The sequence below is a fragment of the Chroicocephalus ridibundus genome, chromosome 7 (genome assembly GCF_963924245.1).
Source record: "Chroicocephalus ridibundus chromosome 7, bChrRid1.1, whole genome shotgun sequence".
In the NCBI taxonomy this organism is placed as follows: domain Eukaryota; kingdom Metazoa; phylum Chordata; class Aves; order Charadriiformes; family Laridae; genus Chroicocephalus; species Chroicocephalus ridibundus.
In genome coordinates, this window is record NC_086290.1 from 54841602 (window position 1) to 54862722 (window position 21121).

General features: G+C 45.1%; 1 protein-coding gene and 1 long non-coding RNA gene across 9 annotated transcripts in view; both read left to right on the forward strand.

Annotated features, from left to right (window-relative positions):
• The first annotated feature begins 312 nt into the window (after window positions 1-312).
• On the forward strand, window positions 313-19356 carry LOC134518545 (uncharacterized). 5 transcript variants are annotated; one of them, XR_010071991.1, is made up of 4 exons: window positions 313-598; window positions 725-816; window positions 1400-1441; window positions 16783-19356. It is a non-coding gene; the product is annotated as an uncharacterized LOC134518545 (long non-coding RNA). The 5 variants fall into 5 exon arrangements; XR_010071989.1 differs by having other exon boundaries at window positions 316-420; XR_010071988.1 differs by having other exon boundaries at window positions 313-816.
• Window positions 19357-20058: 702 nt separating this feature from the next.
• The window catches only part of NUFIP2 (nuclear FMR1 interacting protein 2), a 39677-nt gene continuing 38614 nt past the window's right edge, over window positions 20059-21121 (forward strand). For 2 of the 4 annotated variants that reach the window (XM_063340987.1, XM_063340985.1), the window contains exon 1: window positions 20059-20753. In XM_063340987.1, the coding sequence (XP_063197057.1) occupies window positions 20570-20753 (184 nt within the window). In that variant the 5' untranslated portion in view covers window positions 20059-20569. The remainder of the gene's footprint in view (window positions 20754-21121) is intronic. The other 2 variants (XM_063340983.1, XM_063340984.1) reach the window with 1 other exon arrangement.

A 21121-nucleotide genomic window follows, 5' to 3' on the forward strand; every position in this document is an offset into this window, starting at 1 on the left:
TGGGGACCGGGAGGACTGTGAGGGGAGAGGGGCCTGAGGGAGAAGATGGCGGGGGGGGGTGTGTGCTGATGAGGCCCTGAGGGCTCGGCGGGGTGGAAGGCTCGAAGGGGGAGTTCAGCGGGGGCGGTGGGAAAGGCTTGAAGGAGAATGGGGAAACTGAGGAAAGACATGGGGAAGCTTCGATGGGGGCTCCGGGAGGAGCGGAGAGAAGGAGGGCATGGGGATGTGGCGTGTGGGGCCTGGGGGATGAAGAAGGAGGGCAGGGGAGAGGCCTGGAGGCAGGTGGGAGTTGTGGGGGGCAGGTGTGGCTGGGGAGGGTGGGTTTGGGGCAGGACAGCCGGGGTGAGGGTATGGCTGAGTGGATGGAGCAGCCTTAGTCGCCGGGAGCGGCTCAGCTACAGGCGATAACCCCAGGAGGTGGTAGGTGTCTGCTTGTGCTAGCTCTTGTGCAACTGGCCTGGCCAAATGGGTGCGTTTCAGGCTGTCTGCTCTTGGCCAAACTGTATCTGGTTTATGGCCAAGGGAGGAAAACAAAACAAAACAAAAATCTCATGGACCAAGCACATGGCCTCCCAAGCTGTGGTGGGTTTTGAACTTGGTAGGTTGTTGAGCCTTTGTGTGCTTTGGTATCTCCATCTATGAACTCGAGATAACAGTTGGCTTCATGCAGGGATTAATTATCGCGTCTTGTAGTCACGTATTTGTTTATTTGTTTTTACTGTAGATTACAGCTGGAGGAATTCTAAACAGTCCACCTCTCCTTGTCATGGTGTTTAAGCGCATTGTGCTGCTGTCTGAACAGAGGAAATCACTGAGGTCAGTCTCCCTTGTGTTTATAGTTGCTTTCCCTTTCAGAAGTATAGGGGCAAGGAATCATCAAAATAACAATTTGTACTGACATCCTGATAATAAATTAATAGAAACAGTTATATCAGACACAAAGTTTGTAGAAGGTGTGTTTGTAGGGATTGCTTCCAGTTTTAAATTCAGGATAATATCTGAAGGGACGGTGTTCTCAGTTATAAAGTACCCTGCAAATATTCACAATTTTGAGGTGTCCTCCGTATGAAATAGTAAAATTCTGTAAATCCAGCAATACTGCTGAAATAAAACAAGCAAATCAAAATTCCTTCCTATTTTCCCGTAAACTAACAGGTGTTTTGTACCATAAGGAGGCTTTGTATCCAGCAGGCATTGAGGAGGATGCTGGATACTATTTGTCTAAACTTTGCGTTTACATTTAGCCAAGCAGAGCTACTGGGGACATGGAATGGGGGAAACCTGAGAAAAGTTGAGAGCAGAGGTTGGCTGCAATAATTGTGGACGATTATTTGTGAACAAACGTTCTGCAGACTTGTCATGCGGTGGTCTGATACTTTGCCTTTTCAAATCCCAATAGGAAAAGTAAGACAAATGTGGATCGCTTCAAGCATATGTTGTTGTAAGTATTGGGAGAGGCAAACTAAAGGTTTATCTGATTATCTCAACCTTGAAGTTGGCAGCTATGACAGGAAACTTGGTTTCATTCATCTGCCAAAGATATTTGTAGCATATCGTTTGACAAGTTAAAAGGCATTTTTGTAATGGCACAAAAATAAAACCATCCACTTTCTGAAACTACAGTTTCTGTCTTCTAAAATAATATGGGTTTGGAAGCATGCTGCTGGGGAAATTAAGGACATTCTTGAAAGGTAAATATTTGTATTTTCAAATGTTAAAACAATGGTGTTTTAACGTGAATCTGCTCGGTATGGCCTATCAGTATAAATCTGTTCTTGTACTTGTTTTGTCAAATTAGTGGGTATCATTTGCTTTTGCCGATGGGAGAACTAAGTGGAGCAGTGAGAGGGAGTGGTCTGCCCGTGGGGTCATAAGGTGGAATTGAGAATCAGGTTCTTCTGAATCTCAATCTTCTACTTCTTCCTGCAGACAAATTGCCTTTAAAATTCATGAATTATGAGAGTAAAAGCTTCAGTTAGTGAGGTCCATGGAGCTAACCCAGCAAACGCCAGCAGAGAGTCTGGGCCTCAGCTCTTTGTGTTACGCATACGAAAAGATAATGATAGCTCTAGGTAAAAATCCTTAGAGTCTCTAATGGTGGCTGCAGAAAAACGTGAATAATGCTTTATCATCAACTATTAAGTGTTTTGCGTAAAATACCAGTTAAACATTGGATGCATATTCAGTGACTGCTTTGAAAATAAGCAGTATCATCCTTGGATGACCAGTTTAGAAAAAGTCCTCTGACATTCTGAAGGAACAGGCAGTATTAAAACTATGATTTTATTGTTGCTAGCTAAATAGGCACATTTAGCATGGTTTTCTATCCCTCTGCTACTAGGCGTGCTCTTGCTGTCTTTTCAGATGATTATAGTAGGCATCTAGAATGCTAAGTGAGTTTAGCTTAGCTTGCTAATTTCCTGATGCAAATTTAGTTCATTTAAAGAAGAACTGAACAGGTTTACCTATGTCTGCATCTGGGATTTGCACCAGTTTATCTATCAGATAGCTATACCCAAAGCTAATTCCATCTGAAGGAGGTGCCAGAACATCAATAAATAAAAATTACAAATTGCCTAGCGGTTCAGCTGACAGGCAGAACTGGTTCCAACACATTGTTCCCAATGTTCTGCCGTGGAGCTGGTCCTGGGGTAGACCCGTACAACATTCCAGTGTAGACAGGACCTTTAAGAGCATGCATCAGCACTCCATAATATTGTAGGAAAGGAAGTAGAGAACAATGCTGTGTCCAACGGAAACAGTGGCAAGAATTTATTCAAGGCATACTGTAATTACTCAAGCTGGGAATTTGGCCAGGACATTGGGGTTAACACCCCTACTTCTAAAGAAGTGTCATAGTTTATTTTTTTTTTAATGACTTCAAGTGATGAGAAGCTTGGCCTTCAGTCTCAGCAGAATGACAGCACCTCTAGCAGTATAAACTTTTTACAGCAACACGAAGGTGCTGGTTCAGAACTAACTCAGAGCAGTGATGGGGCCTAGTATGATAATCATTGCTTTATAAATACTTCCAGTAGATAAGAAAGATAAGAGTGTGATTAGGGCAGAGTTTCAGCTGCTGTAATCACACTCATACCTTCCTCAGCCTGCCGTCCACATGCTGCTTTAATCTGACCTTTTTTTAAGTGAACAATTTTAAATTTTAGAATAAATTGTAAAACTTGAGCCAATGAAATTTGGTTATTAATTATGATAGCAGTTATGAACTGCACTTGTCAATGCTTTTGTTTTAGGAGATTTGTCATTATACAAGCAGAATGCAATTTAGCCAAATTATAGAGGTTTTTTTATTCTTTCATGGCATTGAGATTTTTTAGATTGTGTTCTTTGTATGTATTATGTACCGATTGAGAAACTAACTTTCAGCTTGTTCTCTGATCGCGAAGATAAGCATTTATGTGTTTTAGTGCGTGACTAGTTGTGAAACACACGAGTGAGGAATTGTTTTGCTTTTACTAGCTCATGAAACCTGCCTTCATTTCTACAGTGTAGTTTGGGCCATTATTATGGGTTACAAGGTTATACAGGAAAAACATGTTCTAGAGAAAGGCTGGTCAAAATAAAGGAGGTAGAGTCTTCCAGATTGTTGTAATCTGGTTTTGTATCAATGAGGTAAATGCTTCAGTACATTTGCTGGGATGAAGATACCATGTCAGACAGTATCCCTCTGACAGCTTGTTATGTCGTAACGACAAAAATGAAGCAATACCGATGTTATTACATAACCACTTTTGTATTATATGACAACAATAATAATGCTTCACTCTTCTCCCTTACTTTTTATTAGATAAACAAACGTGTTCCTTGCTGTGCATCTATGATTGTCCCATGAGTCAAGGGGGTGGTTTTATCTCTTAAGAAGTGGGGAAACAGTGGCACAAGAAGAAGTAGTACTTACCAAGGTCTTATGGGAAATCAGTGACAGAGGCATAAACAGAATCGCAGCCTTCTGACTGTCCCACTCTACCCTCTGGGCAACCAGACAAAAGTGGAAAAGTGGCTTGCAGCGTGACTCAACAGCTTTTCCTTCCTCAGCAACTGCCATGCTGGGCAATTACAAATAAATGCCAGTAGGTCATTTCAACCTGAGTCAAACAGGTTTCCAGGGGACTCTAAGGTAGGCATGTCTTCTGCCAGAGAGGGCTCCTCAATGTATCTTTGCAGTGATTTTGCTTTGAAATATTTTCAGAACTTGAAAAAAAATTTCTCGTTTTGCAAGATCTACATTTCCTCTGATTACTTTCAGGGTTTTTTGTAATACATGTTGCCCAGGGACACCTAGGAATTCTTTTTACCCTTCTCTGCAATGGAATAACAATAAGCTGATAAAGCCGTCATTTTTCAGGTGCTCTCTTTTTATACATAGCTTATAACATTCATGCCAAATGAACTGATGCTAGTAAGTAGTTCCAGAAAATATCAGTATAACATATTGTGATGGATACATCACAACAAGATGCATTGCACTTTGATCTATCAGATCAGATGCTTAAAGACAAGTGGGGTGTTGGGGTGTCTCTTAAACACAGTTGTCGTTAACAATGTTTTTAACTCCCTATTAACTGCAAAATCAACATGTATTGGTCCAAAAACTAACTGGTTTTCCAGGCCATGACAACTGAGTATAAGGAAGGTCTGTTCAGATATCTCAGATCTTTTCCCAACAGCAGGGGTGAAGAGGGTTTTACTCTGGAGTCGATTCAAAATGGCTGGAATGCAAGGATCAGTATTGTGGAGGCCTTGACCTTGACGAGTGACTGATGGAAAGAAGCAGCACAGGAAAGGCTTGTGTCTTGGCTCTGGTCCTTGGATGGATGTATAAGAAAAGGCCTTTGGCAGAGAAGGGTGAAAGGTGACTAATAATGTGAAACTGGGAGGAAACTCATTATAGTTATGCAATCTCCAGGTGGTTTTCTTTCTCTGTGAGAAGACATCTTTTGTTAGTTGTCCCACTGGCATTTGCTGCTCACGCTTTCTTCTGAATAGAAGTCTTAAACAATTATTTTTCTGCTTGACTTAGGAAGATTAATTTAGCTTTGTGACAATGAAAATACAACAGCACCTCATTTCTTTGTTCTCCCTCTACAGAATTTCTTTTAGGTTTACTTTGCCTCTTCCCTTTCTTATTTGTTCTTTTTCTGACTGTCCAGTATTTGAGCCAAAACGAAGAAACTTTTTCCGCTGTTATGCACTCAGACCCCATATCTCACTTGTTCTGTGGTTTTCTATGTCCCTGTTGACGCACTTCCAAAGCTTTCATGGGCAAGCTCCACTGAATTTTGCTGTGGTGGTTCAGGATGTTGCTGTTGTCTGGCCTCGTCCTTCTCCACAGGTTTCCCTCCCCACCCCATAGCAGAGCCAGCAGAAGAGAGTTTTGTTCTGTGCCTGACACTGCTGGGTTATGGTTAGATGTCTTAGCTCAAACCCAAACCTAACGATGCTGTTACTAAACTGGCCTTTGTGCTAGATTGGCTGGTGTACAGATGTGTATTTACACCTGCTGACCCTGGTACAGGGATGTAGCCTCTGGAAGAGCAGCCTGCTGGAGATGATGATTTAAACTGCTGGAGCAAGAGTTGGTGGAACTCTTCTGAGAACTGTTAGATTTCTTATCAGCATGGTGGCTTTTCCAGTGATCTGCAATGCACAGCTCTGCTGTTGACCCCATCTGGATCTTGATCTTCCATTTTATAGGTAAAATGACCCATTTTGCATTGTTGTAAACATACTCCCAGGAACTGATTCTTATTATAATCTGTAAAACAGTTGTGAATATGTGGCCTTGCTCTTCAGCAATTCTGCAGTCACCTATCTCTGAGGCATTGCGTTCCACTCTTGAATAAGATTCTAGACCAGCAAAAGAGTTAGACTGCATACAGATTAACAAATCTGTTGCTAGTATCTCTGGCTACTGCAGCATGACTCACCCATCAGTGCTTGTCAGAGTCTGGTGTGACCTCATTGAAAGCTTCAACATCTCATATGTGAAGGCAGGTTGTAAACCAGTGTGGGAATCCTAAATAGGTGGAGAATGAAGTTCTGAGACTGTGATAATGCATACATCATTAAACATTTCCCCCTAGAAATCAGATGTATCCTTCCAGAAATATTCTTACAGATTTCTGAGGATCTCTTAATGTTAAGTCTGCCTTTCCCACACTTCTATTAAAAAGCACCTGTAACTGTTCAAGACAGGAATAGAAATTGATGCTGGTGGGAAAATTTAAGAGTGGATGGGACAGGTCAGGGAGGAGATGCTTTGTTATTTGCAAGGGAGGATTTTTATTTATCACAGCTTCTAGAAGCTTTCCCCCCCCCCATGTTAGTACATAGGGCTACTGGTATGCTAGTTGAGGGAGACAGGTGAGAAAACAGCAAGAGGGGCTATAATAAAGGGAGTGGATGAGTGAATTAGCTTGTGGTACCTTACATGTGTAGCTTAGATATGTAGTGTGATGATGAGACAAAAAGTGGGAGGCAACAGGAGTTTAAAAATCAGATGGTTCTCTTCAGCTGGTGCTTGCTGAGTAAACATGAAGCTTGTGCTCAGTGCCTCTACCTCCTTCCCATGGGCTGTTAAACACTAACAGATACTAGCAACGCTGCTAGGTCTGAACTGAGCCAGCTGCTGACATTTTAACTGCAGAATCCACATCTTGTAACAGACAGCAGAAACTATTGTCCTCTCATCTGCTACAGAGGGAACTTTTAGTCTCTAAAAAGCACAAGGCTGGCACTGCCCCACAGGTATCTGCTGCCACTTGAACACCTTGCTAAAGGTGAAATCCCTGGCCACTCTTCCAGTTCCTGTCCTTAGGATACAGGAATGTCTGTTCCTGCTTTGCTGTAGGTGATTTCTGTAGGTGGCAAAGTTGTCTGTGCCAGCCTGGCAGCTTTATCCATAAGCAGCAATGGTTGCTGTCTCTTGGCTTCTAGAACTTGCTGTCCTCAAAGCTGCTGCTCCTGACTGACTCCAATGAGGAACCTGGAGCCTGGCACCCTGTGAGAGAGCAAGAATCTTGCAAAAGATATCTGCTTCAGTGTATCACTATGCAATCCCTAGTTATTGTGACAGCAACTTCTTGTGTAGCACTTAGAAAAGTAAAGAATGTCTGATATGGCAGGACAGAAAGACACCCTGCTTCTAAAGGTGTGCTGTCCTGGCAACACTAAGGGAGACCATCCTTAGGAAATGCAATAGAGCTGCTTTGTTACAAAGCAGTAAATAACTTTGCAGAAGTCACTGTGTCCTCTGCTGTGGGATGGAGCCTGGCACCTGTCTGAATGCAGTTATGTCCCTGCTGCAGACCTGCTCTTCCTATCCAGACCTGGCAAGTTCGTTCTCCTTCCCTTTGCCTCAGGTGGATGGTATTATGGTATTCTGATTTCTGCATTCCTTCCCCCACCACCACCCCCAGCCCTTGAGACTGGGAACATGGATCTTACTTTTTTGGGGTAGACATCCTGTTCTGAGCAGATTCATTTTATGTTCTGGTGCTTCTTTAAGGAAGGCATAGAAGGTCATAGAGTTGAGGCATGCATGCGATTTGTAAGGAGGAAATAGGCAACCTTATGCCTTTTCATCCATGATTCCTTACCATGAAGATCAGCCAGATACTATCTGCTTAGCTGTTTTGTGAATCCAGGGTGAAAAAAATTGATGGTTCTGCTGAGTTTCTGGTACAGAGATGTGCACATACACACAAAATACAGCTAGTTCTAGAAATGAATGTCTCTGCTGTTCTTTGCACAGAGGCCAAGGCCTAAATGATGTTTTGAAACTGAGCGTGCTTTCCTGGATGATCTGATGAATATGAAGCATGATATACTAGTGGGCAAGACATAGAAGCCCCATAGCAGTGCTGCCCACACTGCATTCAACTGCAGATGTGTTGGGTTAAATGATTGATCTAGTATTTGAAGTCCTATTGCTTGATTTACACCTTATTTTTTTTTAGTATCTTGGCAGACTTCCATTTCATATGCTAAAGCATACCTCGGGTTCTAGTGGAATCCTGTTCTTACATCAGTCTCAAACCTCATTGTTGCTCCTTGTGTTCAGTTGAAAATGGACTGACACCATTTGTGACTGCCTGAATGTCCTGAGTCACCGATTACCAGCTGGCGTGTGTGCTGCAGTTTTCATTTCTTCCTTTACGACTGCACTCCCTAGAGGAGGCTTGGAACAATTGCAGTTGTCAGCTAAAGCATATTATATGCACTTGTCTGGATCCACACAATTGGTGGATGACCTCTGACTACGTCTATGGGGTGAGCTGCCTGTGATTTGTTACTGTGTGCCTGGTGTTTCCATACCAGGAAATAGAACAGGTGCAGGAATATTTAAAACTGCATTTTCTTTATATTTGCTAGTGAAATATTTGCCTTGTGGAGATGGTGATAGGATGTCTTCATTAAATAATTGGTGGAGACGAGTGATGATTCCAGTAATGCTCTCACAGTAAAATAAATTGTGTGAAAATGGATGAAATAGAAGGATCTAGACAGCTGATGGAAAAATAAAATAGTAACTCCCTGCACTGGGAAAGCTCTGCTAGCAGGAGCATGGGTCCACCATGCAGGAGCTGACAGGTTATCTGTTCTGTCCGTTCTGACAGTCACTCTTGTTCTGCTGTGTTTGTTACCCTGCTTGTGCAGTGTCCCAAAGCAAGGCTGCTGAAGCTCATCAGGGAAAAAAAATGCAACACGTTGCTATGTTATTTCATCCCACCAAAATGTTTTCACTATGTAACGCTTACTGCTAGTCTTGTGCATAGCTCTGAGGGAAGCTGAAACACAAAACACTTCATTGAGCTTTTTGACCCAACAGGTCTTGACCTATTGCAGCTGGACGCATCTCTGTTTGTGATCTGAACTGCAGCAGTTCCATTCTATCCTGCTACAATAACAACATATTAAACAATATTATTCTGTCTGTGCCATTTCCACCTATTGACTAAAAAGTTAAATTCTTACTAAGCTAGTTCTAATTTATATGTCACAAAATTAGTTAATGGTCAGCTAATTTCACTGGCATGAAGATTGTAACCTGTATAACACAGACAGATTGACGCTTGCTTGGGACCAAATGAGTTAAAACAGCTCCTTCTGCTGAAATACCCAGTGAAATACAGTGATGCTCTGTAAATCAAATCTGTTTGCAACAGGTTGCCATTGTTTGCCTGGGACGGTCCATCCTGTGAGCAGGTGGTGATCCTGCTGTGGAGATGTGGGTTTTGCTGACTCATGAAAACAGGTGCTGGTTGCATCAGTAGAGTAAGGAGTGGCTTACCTTAGGAGCAGGATGTAAGTTTTGGCATGAAAACTCTCTTAAAGAAGAATCTCTAGAAGAAAGCTTGGGGGGGAAATACATAAGATGGACTTTGAAATGTGACTTCATGGTTTCTTTTGTGGCATGAGAGGCTTGGCCCAAATAGGTGCATGACTATTAATACCACTACACCATCTGAAGTGTCTTAGGAAAACATGCACTGTAGCTGAAGACAGGAGTAGTCCAAAAAGGCATTTTCAGTCCTAAGAGGAGTTTTTTGGGGAGGGATGGCTGACAGCTGTTCAAAAACTTGCATATACAGTTACTCCCTTGTTCCTCCTTTATAGACCTGACTCATCCATCCCTGTCCTAAACACACCACTTCCAGTATTTTCTTTTCTTCTCATATTTCCTATCCTTCAAGCTTCCTTTTGTATCTATGGGTTTAATTCTATTAAATCCAGTTGCTTTGGCTTCTACTCTGCCTCTGCTTTGCACCTGCTACGTAGCCCCAGCAAACTTGGCAACCAACCCTTGGGCACTCTAGAGAAAACAACTGTCTAGACCAGGCACCTTCTGCCCGATGCCCTGGATGTACCCGAGCTTCCAGGCATTAGTCTGTATTCAGAACAACATGTTGCTATGCAAATGGTTCCTTTCTGCTCTTCCTTCTACCTCCATAGACTTACATGCACCCAACTTCTCAGCAGACACTAGCCTAATGATTATTCATCTTTTGCAAAGGTCTGATGCAAAGGAAGATTGATAAAATCTTGTCCAGTGTCTTTGTGGACTCATAATTACACCTGTCTCCTCCTAGTGAGTGAGGCAAATGGGAGTGAGGGAGCCCACAAAATAAATACCACCTTCTGCAGGCCTAGAAACAAGGAAGGCTAGAAGACAACAATGCAAAGGCCCTACAGAGCCGCTGGTATCCCAGCAGAATTCAGGAAGATGTGTTGCTCTCTTCTAAAATGATGAGAAATCAAACCTTGGTGTAAGGTCTTATGGCACAGGAAGGGCAGAGAAGCCTTAGTGCAAAGTCACAAGCTGTTCTCATTCACAGTTAAAGCCCCTGTTGCCCTGGGCAAACAGAACCTGTCAGCGTCCTGCAGCTTACAATACAGAGATGTGACCAAAATAGCTCCACAACTTTACAATGTGGCTAAAAATAGCTTGCAGGTCAGCTTTTTTTCTTAAAGGTAGTAGTGGCATCAGTGGGAGAGCACTTTTGTTGCTGCTCAGTGCAGGTAGAACTGGGTAAACAAAGGGGGAACAGCAGCAGTTTAATTAGCTAATCAGCCTTGAGGAAAGAGAGATGCTTAAGGGGTGGGAAAGGACTAAGGAGGTGCAGCAAGAGAGATGGACAAAAGCATCAGAGGCCTGGGCGGACCCTCTGACACGACCAAGTTGGTGTGCTTATACACAGATGAATTCTCATGGGGTTTTATTTCCATGATGTTTAAGGAGCATCAGTCTGACCATTTCTGTCTCATTGTGGCCCGTGTCAGGATGTGTCACTGGACTGGCCGGCCAGCCACCAGCAGGGTGTTTCTTGCTTCTCATTTCCAGACAGTGAACGCAGCCCGTGACATCACCTCTGGCCAGTGGCAGATCAGAGGCTATGGCCTTGGCAATGTCAGGTGTGTTTTGCTGTAGCCATTCGACTAGAGATCTGATCTTCTTTTATAGTGCAGTTGCATGTGGAGAAATCTGGATGGCCCTTAGTTCTAAGGGGATTTCAATATTTATCCTTGGGCCAAAAAAAAAAAAAAAAAAGGCTGTTTTTATGGGGTTGAACTGTCTGTTGCTCTAAAGCATTACATTTTACCAAAGGAGCAAAGCTGCTTGCCATGATCCTCAGAGCTTTAGTCTCTGTTGTGTACACTAAGTCTGGCCATGGAGAGAAGTCTCAGCCAAGTTTGGAAGTTAAGTGCCTGATTTGAAATGTTAGGGGAATCTAATGTAGGTTATGAGAGGTTTGCCATGCCTGCAGTCGCCTGTGCTGCTGAGGGAAGCGTACTGCAGCAGGCTGTGCTAGCAAGAATTTCCTTTGTGCTGCAGGTTTCATGCCTAGTGATTTTATGGTGCTGAAAGAGAGGAAGGAGGTGACAAAATTGTGAAAAATTAAGGCCAGGTCATTACTGTCAGATGAGGACAGAGTCCTGTAGCCAGTCAGATGTGATGGAATGCACTTGCTGATGCTGCTACCAGGAAGCTTGAGAGAAATGTGACTGAATGATAGCAGTGCGCATGTGCCTTTGGAGAAAGGAGGCTATCTGTAAGCTCTTGCAATGCTTTTCTCTGCCCAGCAACATCATTGCTGCCTTTCCTTGCGTTCTGCTTAAGCAGCTGTTCTGTGTTCATGATCCGATCTATTCTTCACGTAGGGCCATCTTCACACTGAGCCATCTTCATTGTAACAGCAGTTATCTGAGGTGAAGGACTGATAGGACCTCAGGTTTGCTTTTAGTAAGGACTATAAATAGAGCAAAAGCACTATAGTTACTGTTCGCTTAGTGTGAGAGCGTTGCAGGACCAGCCCCAGTCTCCATCTATACAACATTGTTCCTGTTGCCTTGAAAGAGGGAAGACTTCAGCCAAATGCACCTCCAAATTGACAAGTATAGAGAGAATTATGCGCAAGATCAGCTCGCTAAGGATTTCATATGATGCACAGCTAAGCTGAGATGAAAGCTGCCAATGAAAAAGGAAGCTCCACATCCCTGGTTGTGTGCTTCTAGTGCATTTTGAAGATACAGGCTGTGCTGATTGCAGACTGTATTTAGAATAGGTTATAGGTAAAATCAACTCAATACCCCTCCCATGACCATTTAGCAGTCATTTCTGAGCACTGCAATACAGCTCTCACCACAGCCTGCTCCTTCCATTCAGTGAGAGTTGCTCCCTGGCCTGCCCTGCCCAGCTTGCAAATGTAGCTCATCAGCCTCTGCTTCCTTGCAAATGAGTTGCGTAGGTAATGGGAGGAGGAGGCAGCTCAGCAACCTGCCCATCCCAGCCAGGCATAAAGGCTCCGTGCTTCTTGGGCGTCCTGGAGTTATTTGCCACGTGAATCGTGCGGGTGTAAAACTTTGTTTCCTTAAACGCTCTGCCTTTTGCAACAGGAGGTCAATTCCCAGGGGGGGAAACAGGCAGTTGATGTGGTGGGCAGTTAGCTTGTCATTTGGATAAAATCCCGAGCCGATTAGTTTGGGCGCAGCGGTGTGCTAACACAGGCAGAATGCACCCAGACTGGCTCCCATCTAGATAGCGCAGATCTCCCCACACTGCTCTCCGTCCCCGCAGTCCAGCGCAAGCACAGGTCCCTCTCCTTGCCTGTGCTAGCATGCCCGCAGCAAACCATAATTTGCACCCAGTGCTGTTTGCCTGTGTCTCGATTGGTGGCAAACCCTCTCAAAGCAAATAGTGATTTGCCTGTCTGCACTGACTCAGCTATGCTGAAGGCAGGAATCGGAGCTAAATCCGGTTCAGTGAAGTCTATAGGTAAAGAATAACTTTCCATCACATACTCTGAGGCATTTTAAAGGAACTTGACTATGTCCCAAGAAGTGCAGTGAAGTGAACGATGCTGCAAGAGAGCCTACCCAGGAGCCATTAATCTCTCAACATCTCTAGCCCTGTAGCTGTAAGCACTGGGGGTTTTCTCCCCCTGCCTGCAATTACTAGCTAGCAACTGTGAAGTCAAAGGAATCTGGGCTATCTTTAGGAAGCAAGTACCTACTCTTTGCCTCCTCTCAGGAAGCAAGGTCCTTCATTACAGCCTGTCATGGCAAGGGGCTCACAGATAAGGAGAAAGGGCAGGAAACTTGCCGGGCTTCACTTCTTTAGCAATTCTAAATATTTTCCATAGTCCTAGCACTGTGAGTCAGTATTTCTAGAGCCTCGACTTGTTTACAGCAGCAATCAGTGAGATGGTACGAGGTAGGTGGGGTGTCTAAAATGAGAAACCCTTTGACCAGGCGCAAGTGGGGAAGTTATCAACTGTCTTTCCAAAACAGGACTAAGGAAGGGCAAAGGACTGGATACCCTGAACGGTAACTGCAGTGGAGCCATTTGCAGGGTAAGGAGTTTCCTACTGTAAAGGAATCAGAACTTCACAAAGCTTTATGTATTGTGTTGTCTTAGTTTACTTAATAATTAAAAAAGGACTCTGCAAATATTTGGGATTATCAGTATAGTGGGATAAAGGTAACACTTCCTGCCCCAAGTGGTTATGGATTCATTTTGCATTGGCATGGCCAGACTGGCTGTGTGGTAGAAAGGCTCCCAAAATTGTACAGGTAGCAGACCAAACACTGAGGTTTCTATTGAGAGCCCATACCTGTGCTGGGATAAGGAACACGAGCCATTGGATATCTTATATCACCGCATGCAGGCTTTTTGCCTATGCCTGGCTGGTCAGCCCGGATGGATCTCGTGGCAAAGGGACGTAACATCGAAAGCAGTTTGGATTATTTTAGATCTGCAGCCTCAGTTCTGCAAAGGTATTTATTTTGAAAATTCTAGTTTCCATAGCAATGTAGTGCTGTTCTCTCTCATCTCTCTCCTATTACTCCAGTCTTAGCAGCCATTAGATAAATTATCAGTGAGGCAAACCTTAGCATTTTTTTATCTTGAGCAATTTTATATATGTTGGTTCCTTAGTGAATCAGAGCCAGTTAGTCAAGGATTGACTCATATCCTTTCCTGGGGCCAACATGAGGTCTGTTGCAGTGTAAAGATGATAATGAAGAATGAACATTATTAATTGGACTTGGTGTATGCATTCCTAGGCTACTTTCCAGTAGAGTGGGGGTCTTATATCTAGAATTCTGGTTCAATTCTAGATGAGTTCTTTATGATGTGTCTTTAGATTTCACTTGTGTTTCACTATGGCTTTATTAGGACATGATATCCTTGTTCCCTAGATGTAGTAAATAAACTCTTTTGTAAGAGTTGCTGTGTACTGCTATTCAGCTGCTCTTCTCTATCCCAGAGGTGACTTCTGGACTCAGTGCCCTTCCCATTGTTAACCAAGATAGTGCTTATGGCTCACTCATTCATTCTTCTCTTTCACTATGTACAAAAAAAGAAGCAGTTTGTTAAGAAAACAAAACAAGCTCTTTTTTTTTTTTTTCCTGCCACCCCCCCCCCTTCTTTTGTGGTGGTTTTTTGTTTGTTTCCTGGTCTATCTTGTCTTCCTGGTCAAGGAACTACTAGTCTTGCCAGAAGAGTTATGCGGGTTGGAATGTAAAAATCCCAAACTTAACCCTGCAGCAATGATGGCATGCAAAAAGCAAAGAGGTAGAGATGATTTATTCTGGTAGTGCAATTTGCCTTTTAAGGAGATGGTTTAGTGAGTTCTTTTGCCTATATGAACTGTATCTCCACCTGGGGAGCTGTGCCAGAATAGCTGTTCCACAAACCCTTTGCTGCGAACAATAGCCTTTGTCCTGTAATTCAGTCGTCATGAGTAGGTAAGCAGTGAAGCAAAGAAACTGCGTGGGAGAACAAGAGTGGCACTGTGGACCAGATTCCAAGATAAGGAAGTAGGGCTAAAGATGAGGCGCGAGTTAGCCTTTGTCTGTCTTCTGCAGACTTGTCACTAAGTAACTAAAATACCTGAATTGTATAAATTGGAGCATAGATCCTTTAAGTTGAGGATGCAAGAACCCCTCTGTGGAATCTAGATATTAACAGGCATCTGCTATGCAGTGGCCATTGTTTGCCTTGTCAGTCATTAAAGGTCTCTGGTGCCTTCCTTTTTCCTCTCTGTCTAGCTTACAGCCATCAGCTGTCTTGTTTATATTCAGTTCATGAGTGCTTTGGAGTAGAAGGTTTTATGATGACTAAATTCTGCCCCCCACTTCTATTTGAGTTCTCCAGGTGCTGCATACCTAGCAGAAATCTCCTCTTAAATCTTAAGGCGTAGAAGCTCATTTGTGCCCTGAAGAATGATAGATAATAATCCTTCTAAAACCTCTATTTTAGATGTTAAATATTTACTTTTAGCTGAATTAATGCCCATCCTTTGAGAATACTAACAATGCCTTGCTCTTCACAATGTTGCATGTCAGTGAATTCCATATATATTTTATGCAAAACATTAGAAGGTGGTTGCTTATCTTTTAATTAACTCTTTTTTTTCCCTTCATGTTCTTGTGTTCCTACGTTTTGAAATAAGGTGAATAAAAGTCCTCAAACTGCTATCTCTAGGCTATGCATTCTGTAATACCTTCACCGTGGACTTTTCTATTCGCTCCCTTGGAGGAGAATGGTCCCGGTCTTTTTAATTTTCCTTCAGACAAGGGCTCATCTCGATCCCTAATCTTGTACTCAACTGTCATTGCCCTGTGTCACATAATGAAACAGCCATCGTAGTAATAATAACTCTTCCAGAGTCGATGTTCTGCCAGTGCCGGGCATTGTTAGGTTGGGGACCCTGAGTGCAAACACAAATATTTAAGTCCCCACGTGCCAGATGCAGACATACCCAATGCATATTTGAAAAATAATAATTAAAAAAAAAAATCGCTGTTTCAAAATAATGCATGCTTGGTATGCAAATGCAATGAGAATGAAATGTAAGTGACTAGCGACCTTGTGACTGTTGTGTTGTATAACGAGATAAAAAGTGCTTGGGATTTGTGGATTGAGCTTTTTCTCATTTGTCTTCCAGAGGTCAAAGTCTACTGCAAGCAGTGACTGATACAGTCCCCCGTGTAGTCAGGCTAGACTGCCTGTGCCGTAGGTCTGTTAGGCAGGGCAGTTTTTGCAAGAGCACCTTGGAAGGTGTTTGTGCAGATTTCTCTGTGGTGCCTGTGATGATCCCAGGAAGCAGGAGGAGATCCAGAACTGTCTGAAAGCCCAGAGCCGGGATTCTTTGAAATCCCGAACAAGGAACGATGAGAGACTTGGCCGAGGCTGACCTGCTAGCCTGCCTCCTGTGCTGCTTCTTATATGTGTCCAAGAAGCTGCCTCCAGTTTATGTGATTGCACTCTAGTAAACAATTTTTCATGCAGATATGGGCAGCAGATGTTACTCATGCCTGTGTGAGCACTTCAATGTGTTTACAACAGGGGACGTTCCTCAGATCTAGTCCTATTAAACAATGGATGTAGCCACCAGAAGGAAGTCCCACTGGTTACAGCCGTTCCGTTATAGCTTCTCAAAACACTTTGAAGGGTGGTCACGCCATGCCTCTTTGGGCACTCGAGGGGATTGACTCACAAATATGAGCAAAATAAAATTAGATGGCTTAAGTGGATGCAACCCCAGCTGTGTCCCCACTGCCCGATTCCCAGAAGGGGTCATCCCTGCCGCAGGGTTGGCTGTAGAAGGCAACTCTTGAGTCACTGTAGTTACAGCAACTTTAAGGGCATTAATATTTGTCTGGTTCCTCAGTGAAACAGTTCAGGAAGCTTAACCAGAATAAAAATGTGCACTTTTTCATCTGAAGAATTGCCTTGCGGTTTCATTTCTCAAACAGGCTCAGAGAAGCGCCAGTGGTGCTGCGAGGGCAGGGCAGAGGCGAGCAGGCAGAGGCAGAGAGATGACCTTCCCTTTCGGGAGCGGCTAGCCCTTACGTCAGGTTTGCTGCCTCACAAAACTCTGACCTACGGTTATTTTTGATGCTGGGCTGCCTTAATTTTCTGGAGACTGAATGAAGGATTAAAGTAGTGTGCTTATGGCATTTGGAAATTAAGTTTTTAGGGGGAAAAAAAAAAAAGAAATCTTAATTCAGCGTGTGCTATTAGATGGAAATGCTTAAATTGTTAGGGATGGGACAGATACGTGTCCACGGTATTCATTCCTACAATTCAGTTAGGGGTTAAATCCTTTTTTCTTTTTATTATTTTTCTGCTTTTTAAGACCTCTAACCCAAAGTCTACTATCTAAAGTCTCTAGAGAGAGAAGTCTTCAAAGACACGGGCTTTGTAGCTATAAATAATGTACACAGCAGAGTACAAAAATGGAGTCAAGGAGAAGCTCCACCTTACCTGAGCGTAATTGCGAAGGCCGGTATTGAGAGCCGCGGGAGGATAGCTGTACCCCGGTCGCGCAAAAGGCTGCAAGGAGCGCTGTCACCCCTGTCATCCATCTTGACTAAACACCTTCTGAGATCTGAGTCTTCCTCCAACGCTTGGATATCAACTGGTAAATCATGACTGCATTGTACTGAAATACGTTGGATTTCAGGGGCCAAATGTGGCGAGGTTTTGAATAGCGTGGCTATAGACGTACCTGGAACTAAACATCTGCTTGAGCGCTTTGTTAGGTTGGATGTGTTAGAATATAGAGAAGTTTGCAAGTCTGAACCCTTGCTATGAATGAAAACACTGTGGTAAAAAAATGTAAATAAATGCCGCACATACTTTGTGTAAGAGCCCTTCGCAATATCTATAAATATGGTAATTTTGCTGTTTCCCAATGTTGAGCTTTAAATAGGAGACAGACACAAGAAATATTACAAAGCCAGCATTTTTCTTTTCATGTATTAATTTCATAGTTTCGGTTTTAACTTGCCTGAAAACACTTAATGGAAATTAGTGTCTTAAAGAAGATTGCCTTTGAAAGGAAATTATTTGTTCTTAAAAAAAAAAAAAAAAAAATCATTGGAATAGCTTCCTGGTTTAACTGAATTTTCATATGAATTCAAAACTCATCTCGGGTCAGACTCTCCAGGAAAACTTTCCCGTGTGTTCTGTAGCAGTCGATTCATTCCTCGCCACCTTCATTTTGCAGCTTTAAATGGCAGGTTCTCTGAAAAGCCATCTACTTCAAAGCTTTATAAAATAAAGCTTTGGATAAATTACTGAGCTAGAAATTATGCTGGCTGTACCCAGCTCTGTGCCTGGATGTGGGAATACTTGGCACTGGGTGTGGAATTCCAAGGAAAATTACCTCTTTCCTTTCCATGAGACCCTGTTGGCTTGGCAAACTCCGAGAGCAGCAACAATGAAAACCGCTGCAGATGAGCAGGCACGGAAGACTCCGGTTCCCCTTTTCCACAGCTCCGGAAAACACATCCCGAACAACTGTTGAATATTAATACGCGGCGTAACTGGTGCAACAATGTGCTAAAGATGGGATTAATACGCAGCCTGGCTTCTGAAGACTACACGTCCCAGCGTGGCAGGTAGGAGACACCAGGCCACGGAGCAGCACTGCATGCTGGAACTTGTAGTACCTCTAAAATGCATCCTCGCACGACGCGGGGTGTGCGGGCAGTTACCCGCCTCACGACGTGGGGTGCCTGGGCTTCGGGTGTCCTACTGACGGTGATGGGCCCCAGGCTGTATTATTTTGGACTTTTTAAAATCTGTTTTTGCAAGCTTTAGATGATACAATACTGACAACAGGACACTCCTAAGCAGCAAAATCGTTGCTTTGTCTCTCACGAAGAGACAACCCACTGCCCTCTGTATTTAGATTTCTGGTCTAACGTGTCTGCGGAGCTGATTTGTCCGTAATTGTTTGTTTTCTTCAGAGTCTTTTTGAAGTTTATGTCTCCGAGCCAATTCCTTATATTAAAAATAAATTCTTCCAAGCCACCTATAAAATGTCAACTGTGATTAAAGCCTGACTCCTCATTTCAAGACTTGTCTCCGAAGCCATGTGAGGTCACTCTATGAGTCAGCATTTGAGAGGACCGTTATTCCTGAGAGCATGGGTAAAGCCCAAAGTTCAGATTTGCTTGCTTAAATGGTTTCACTGCATTTTAAACTGCTTTGCATCGTGCTGAAAGAAATGTAAACTGCAGGGTCAGTTTGGCACAGAACTCGTGATAGTTCGGGCACCTCAAATCTTGGAAAAAAAATCCTTTATATTATTGTAGAAGTTGGATTTCTGTTAGGAAAAGTTTTACCTCCTATGTACTGAAGAGGAGGGTGGAGTGGGAAGCTGTGCTTAAGGCATAAACTTTCAAACTATCTTCTGTTGAAATAAAACTTGGGGAACTGTAAAAATCTCCAGGCAAGGGCTTTGTCTTTTGTACAGTGCCCAGCAGAACAGAGCCGAAGTCTGATAGAGCTTTCTGGACACGGGAACTTTATTGTTTTCTTTATTAAAATACTAAAAAAAAATAAAAAATAGAAGGGCTTGCACTTGCAGCTTTAATGCCCAGAGAAGCGAGGAAATACTATTTCTAAGATTGTCTATGCGGCCTGTTTATTCTTTTTGTGCACATTAATTATAGCAGTCTTTAATTACATGATCACTTTTTCTTTTGTCACTCTTCCTCCGTGTTTGATGCGGTGCATGCTGAGTATTGGGAGGTAATTAATCACACCGGAGCAGCGAGGAACCCTGAGCCAGGACTCTGACTCCAGCCTCCGCGTGTCAGTCTGGGCTCTCTCCATCCCTCTCTCTGCCCTTTTCCTACCCTCCCAATTAACTCCTGCCTCGGTTCCTCGCTCCTCTGCATTCAAATAAAGCAGTTTTGTCACCTGGGTGTCGGTGGGGTCTGTTTGTGCTGTGCAAGGAGGGGGACACTGAGGTGATCTTTGGGGAAGGCCTGGCTGGCCTTCTCCTGCTGTGGCACAGTGGCTGGAGCGGGGGTTATTTCCCTGCCAAACACCCCCGAACACGCTCCAGGGGGGATGACCAGTGCATATGAAACACGTTACAAATTTTGACAAGTTTCAAGTTGTGCCCCCCCCCCCCCCCCCTTCCGCCCTCAGGCTTTCCAACAACCTGACTCTTGACTTTTTTTTTTTTTTTTTTTTTTGTTAAGCACGGTTCAAAATCTCCAGCGTTTCTGTCAGCAGCATTTAGTGGAACCTGTTTTTCTCTCTCCGGAGCCGGTGCTGGGAGGGGGAGGGACAGCGGGGACCGTCCCGGGCTGCGCTGCTGCCGGGCGGGCTGCGGGGGGAGCCCGGGAGCAGCGCGGGGCTCCGGCTGCTCCGGGAGGGAAGGAAGGAAGGAACCTCCGCAGCTCCCCCCGGCGCCGCCGCTCCCGACTTCCCCGCGGCTGGAGCCCGGGCAGCGCTCCCGCTCCACCTCTCCGGGCCGGGAGGGGGGCTGCCGGCCCAGTTCTTCCCCACCTTCTCCTCGCTTCTCCTCTCCGCCGGGCGCTTCCCTTTCCGCCGGGCGGGGCGGGGCGGGGCGGGGCGGGGCGGGGGGCGGTCGCGGCGGCGCGGCTCGCTGATCGCAGGGCGGGCGCTGCCAGTCCGCCGCCTCCCCCGCGCCAGCCGCCTCCCAGCGCCGGAGCCGCACGGCCCCAGCCAGCGAGCGCCCAGCCCGGCCCCGGCCCGGCCACCCGCCAGCCGCCCCCCATGGAGGAGCAGCCCCACCACCACCATCACCACCATTACTACTACTACGGCCACCACCACCACCACCACCCGCAGAGCGCCTACCTGCCGCCGCCCGACGGCCGAGCCCAGCCCAAGCCGCCGCTCCGACACGACCACAAGCACAGCGGCCCGCAGCACCAGGAGGGACCGAAGCGGAGAGCAGGTCGGGGGCGGGCGGGCCGGGCCGGGGCCTGTGACCTTCGCGGGGCGGCGGCGGCGGGGCCCTCCTCCTCCTCCTCCTCCTCCGCCTCCTCCTCCCCCGGCCCGGCTGGAAGCTTCTCCGCCGCGCTGGGGCCGCTTCCTGTCCGCCATGTTGGGGCCGGCGCGGCTGCGGGAGCCGCCGGGGCCCGCCGGCACCGCCGCCGCCCGCCGGGCACGTGGGGCCGGGCCGGGCCGCGCCGAGTCGGGGGGGGACGGAACGGGCCGGGCCGGGGAGGGGGGTGAGGCGCTGGTTAAAAATTGATGAGCGTAAAAAAATCAATGAGTCAGATAAGGCGGAGGGGCCCGGCCCGGCGGCGGGAGCGAGGAGGC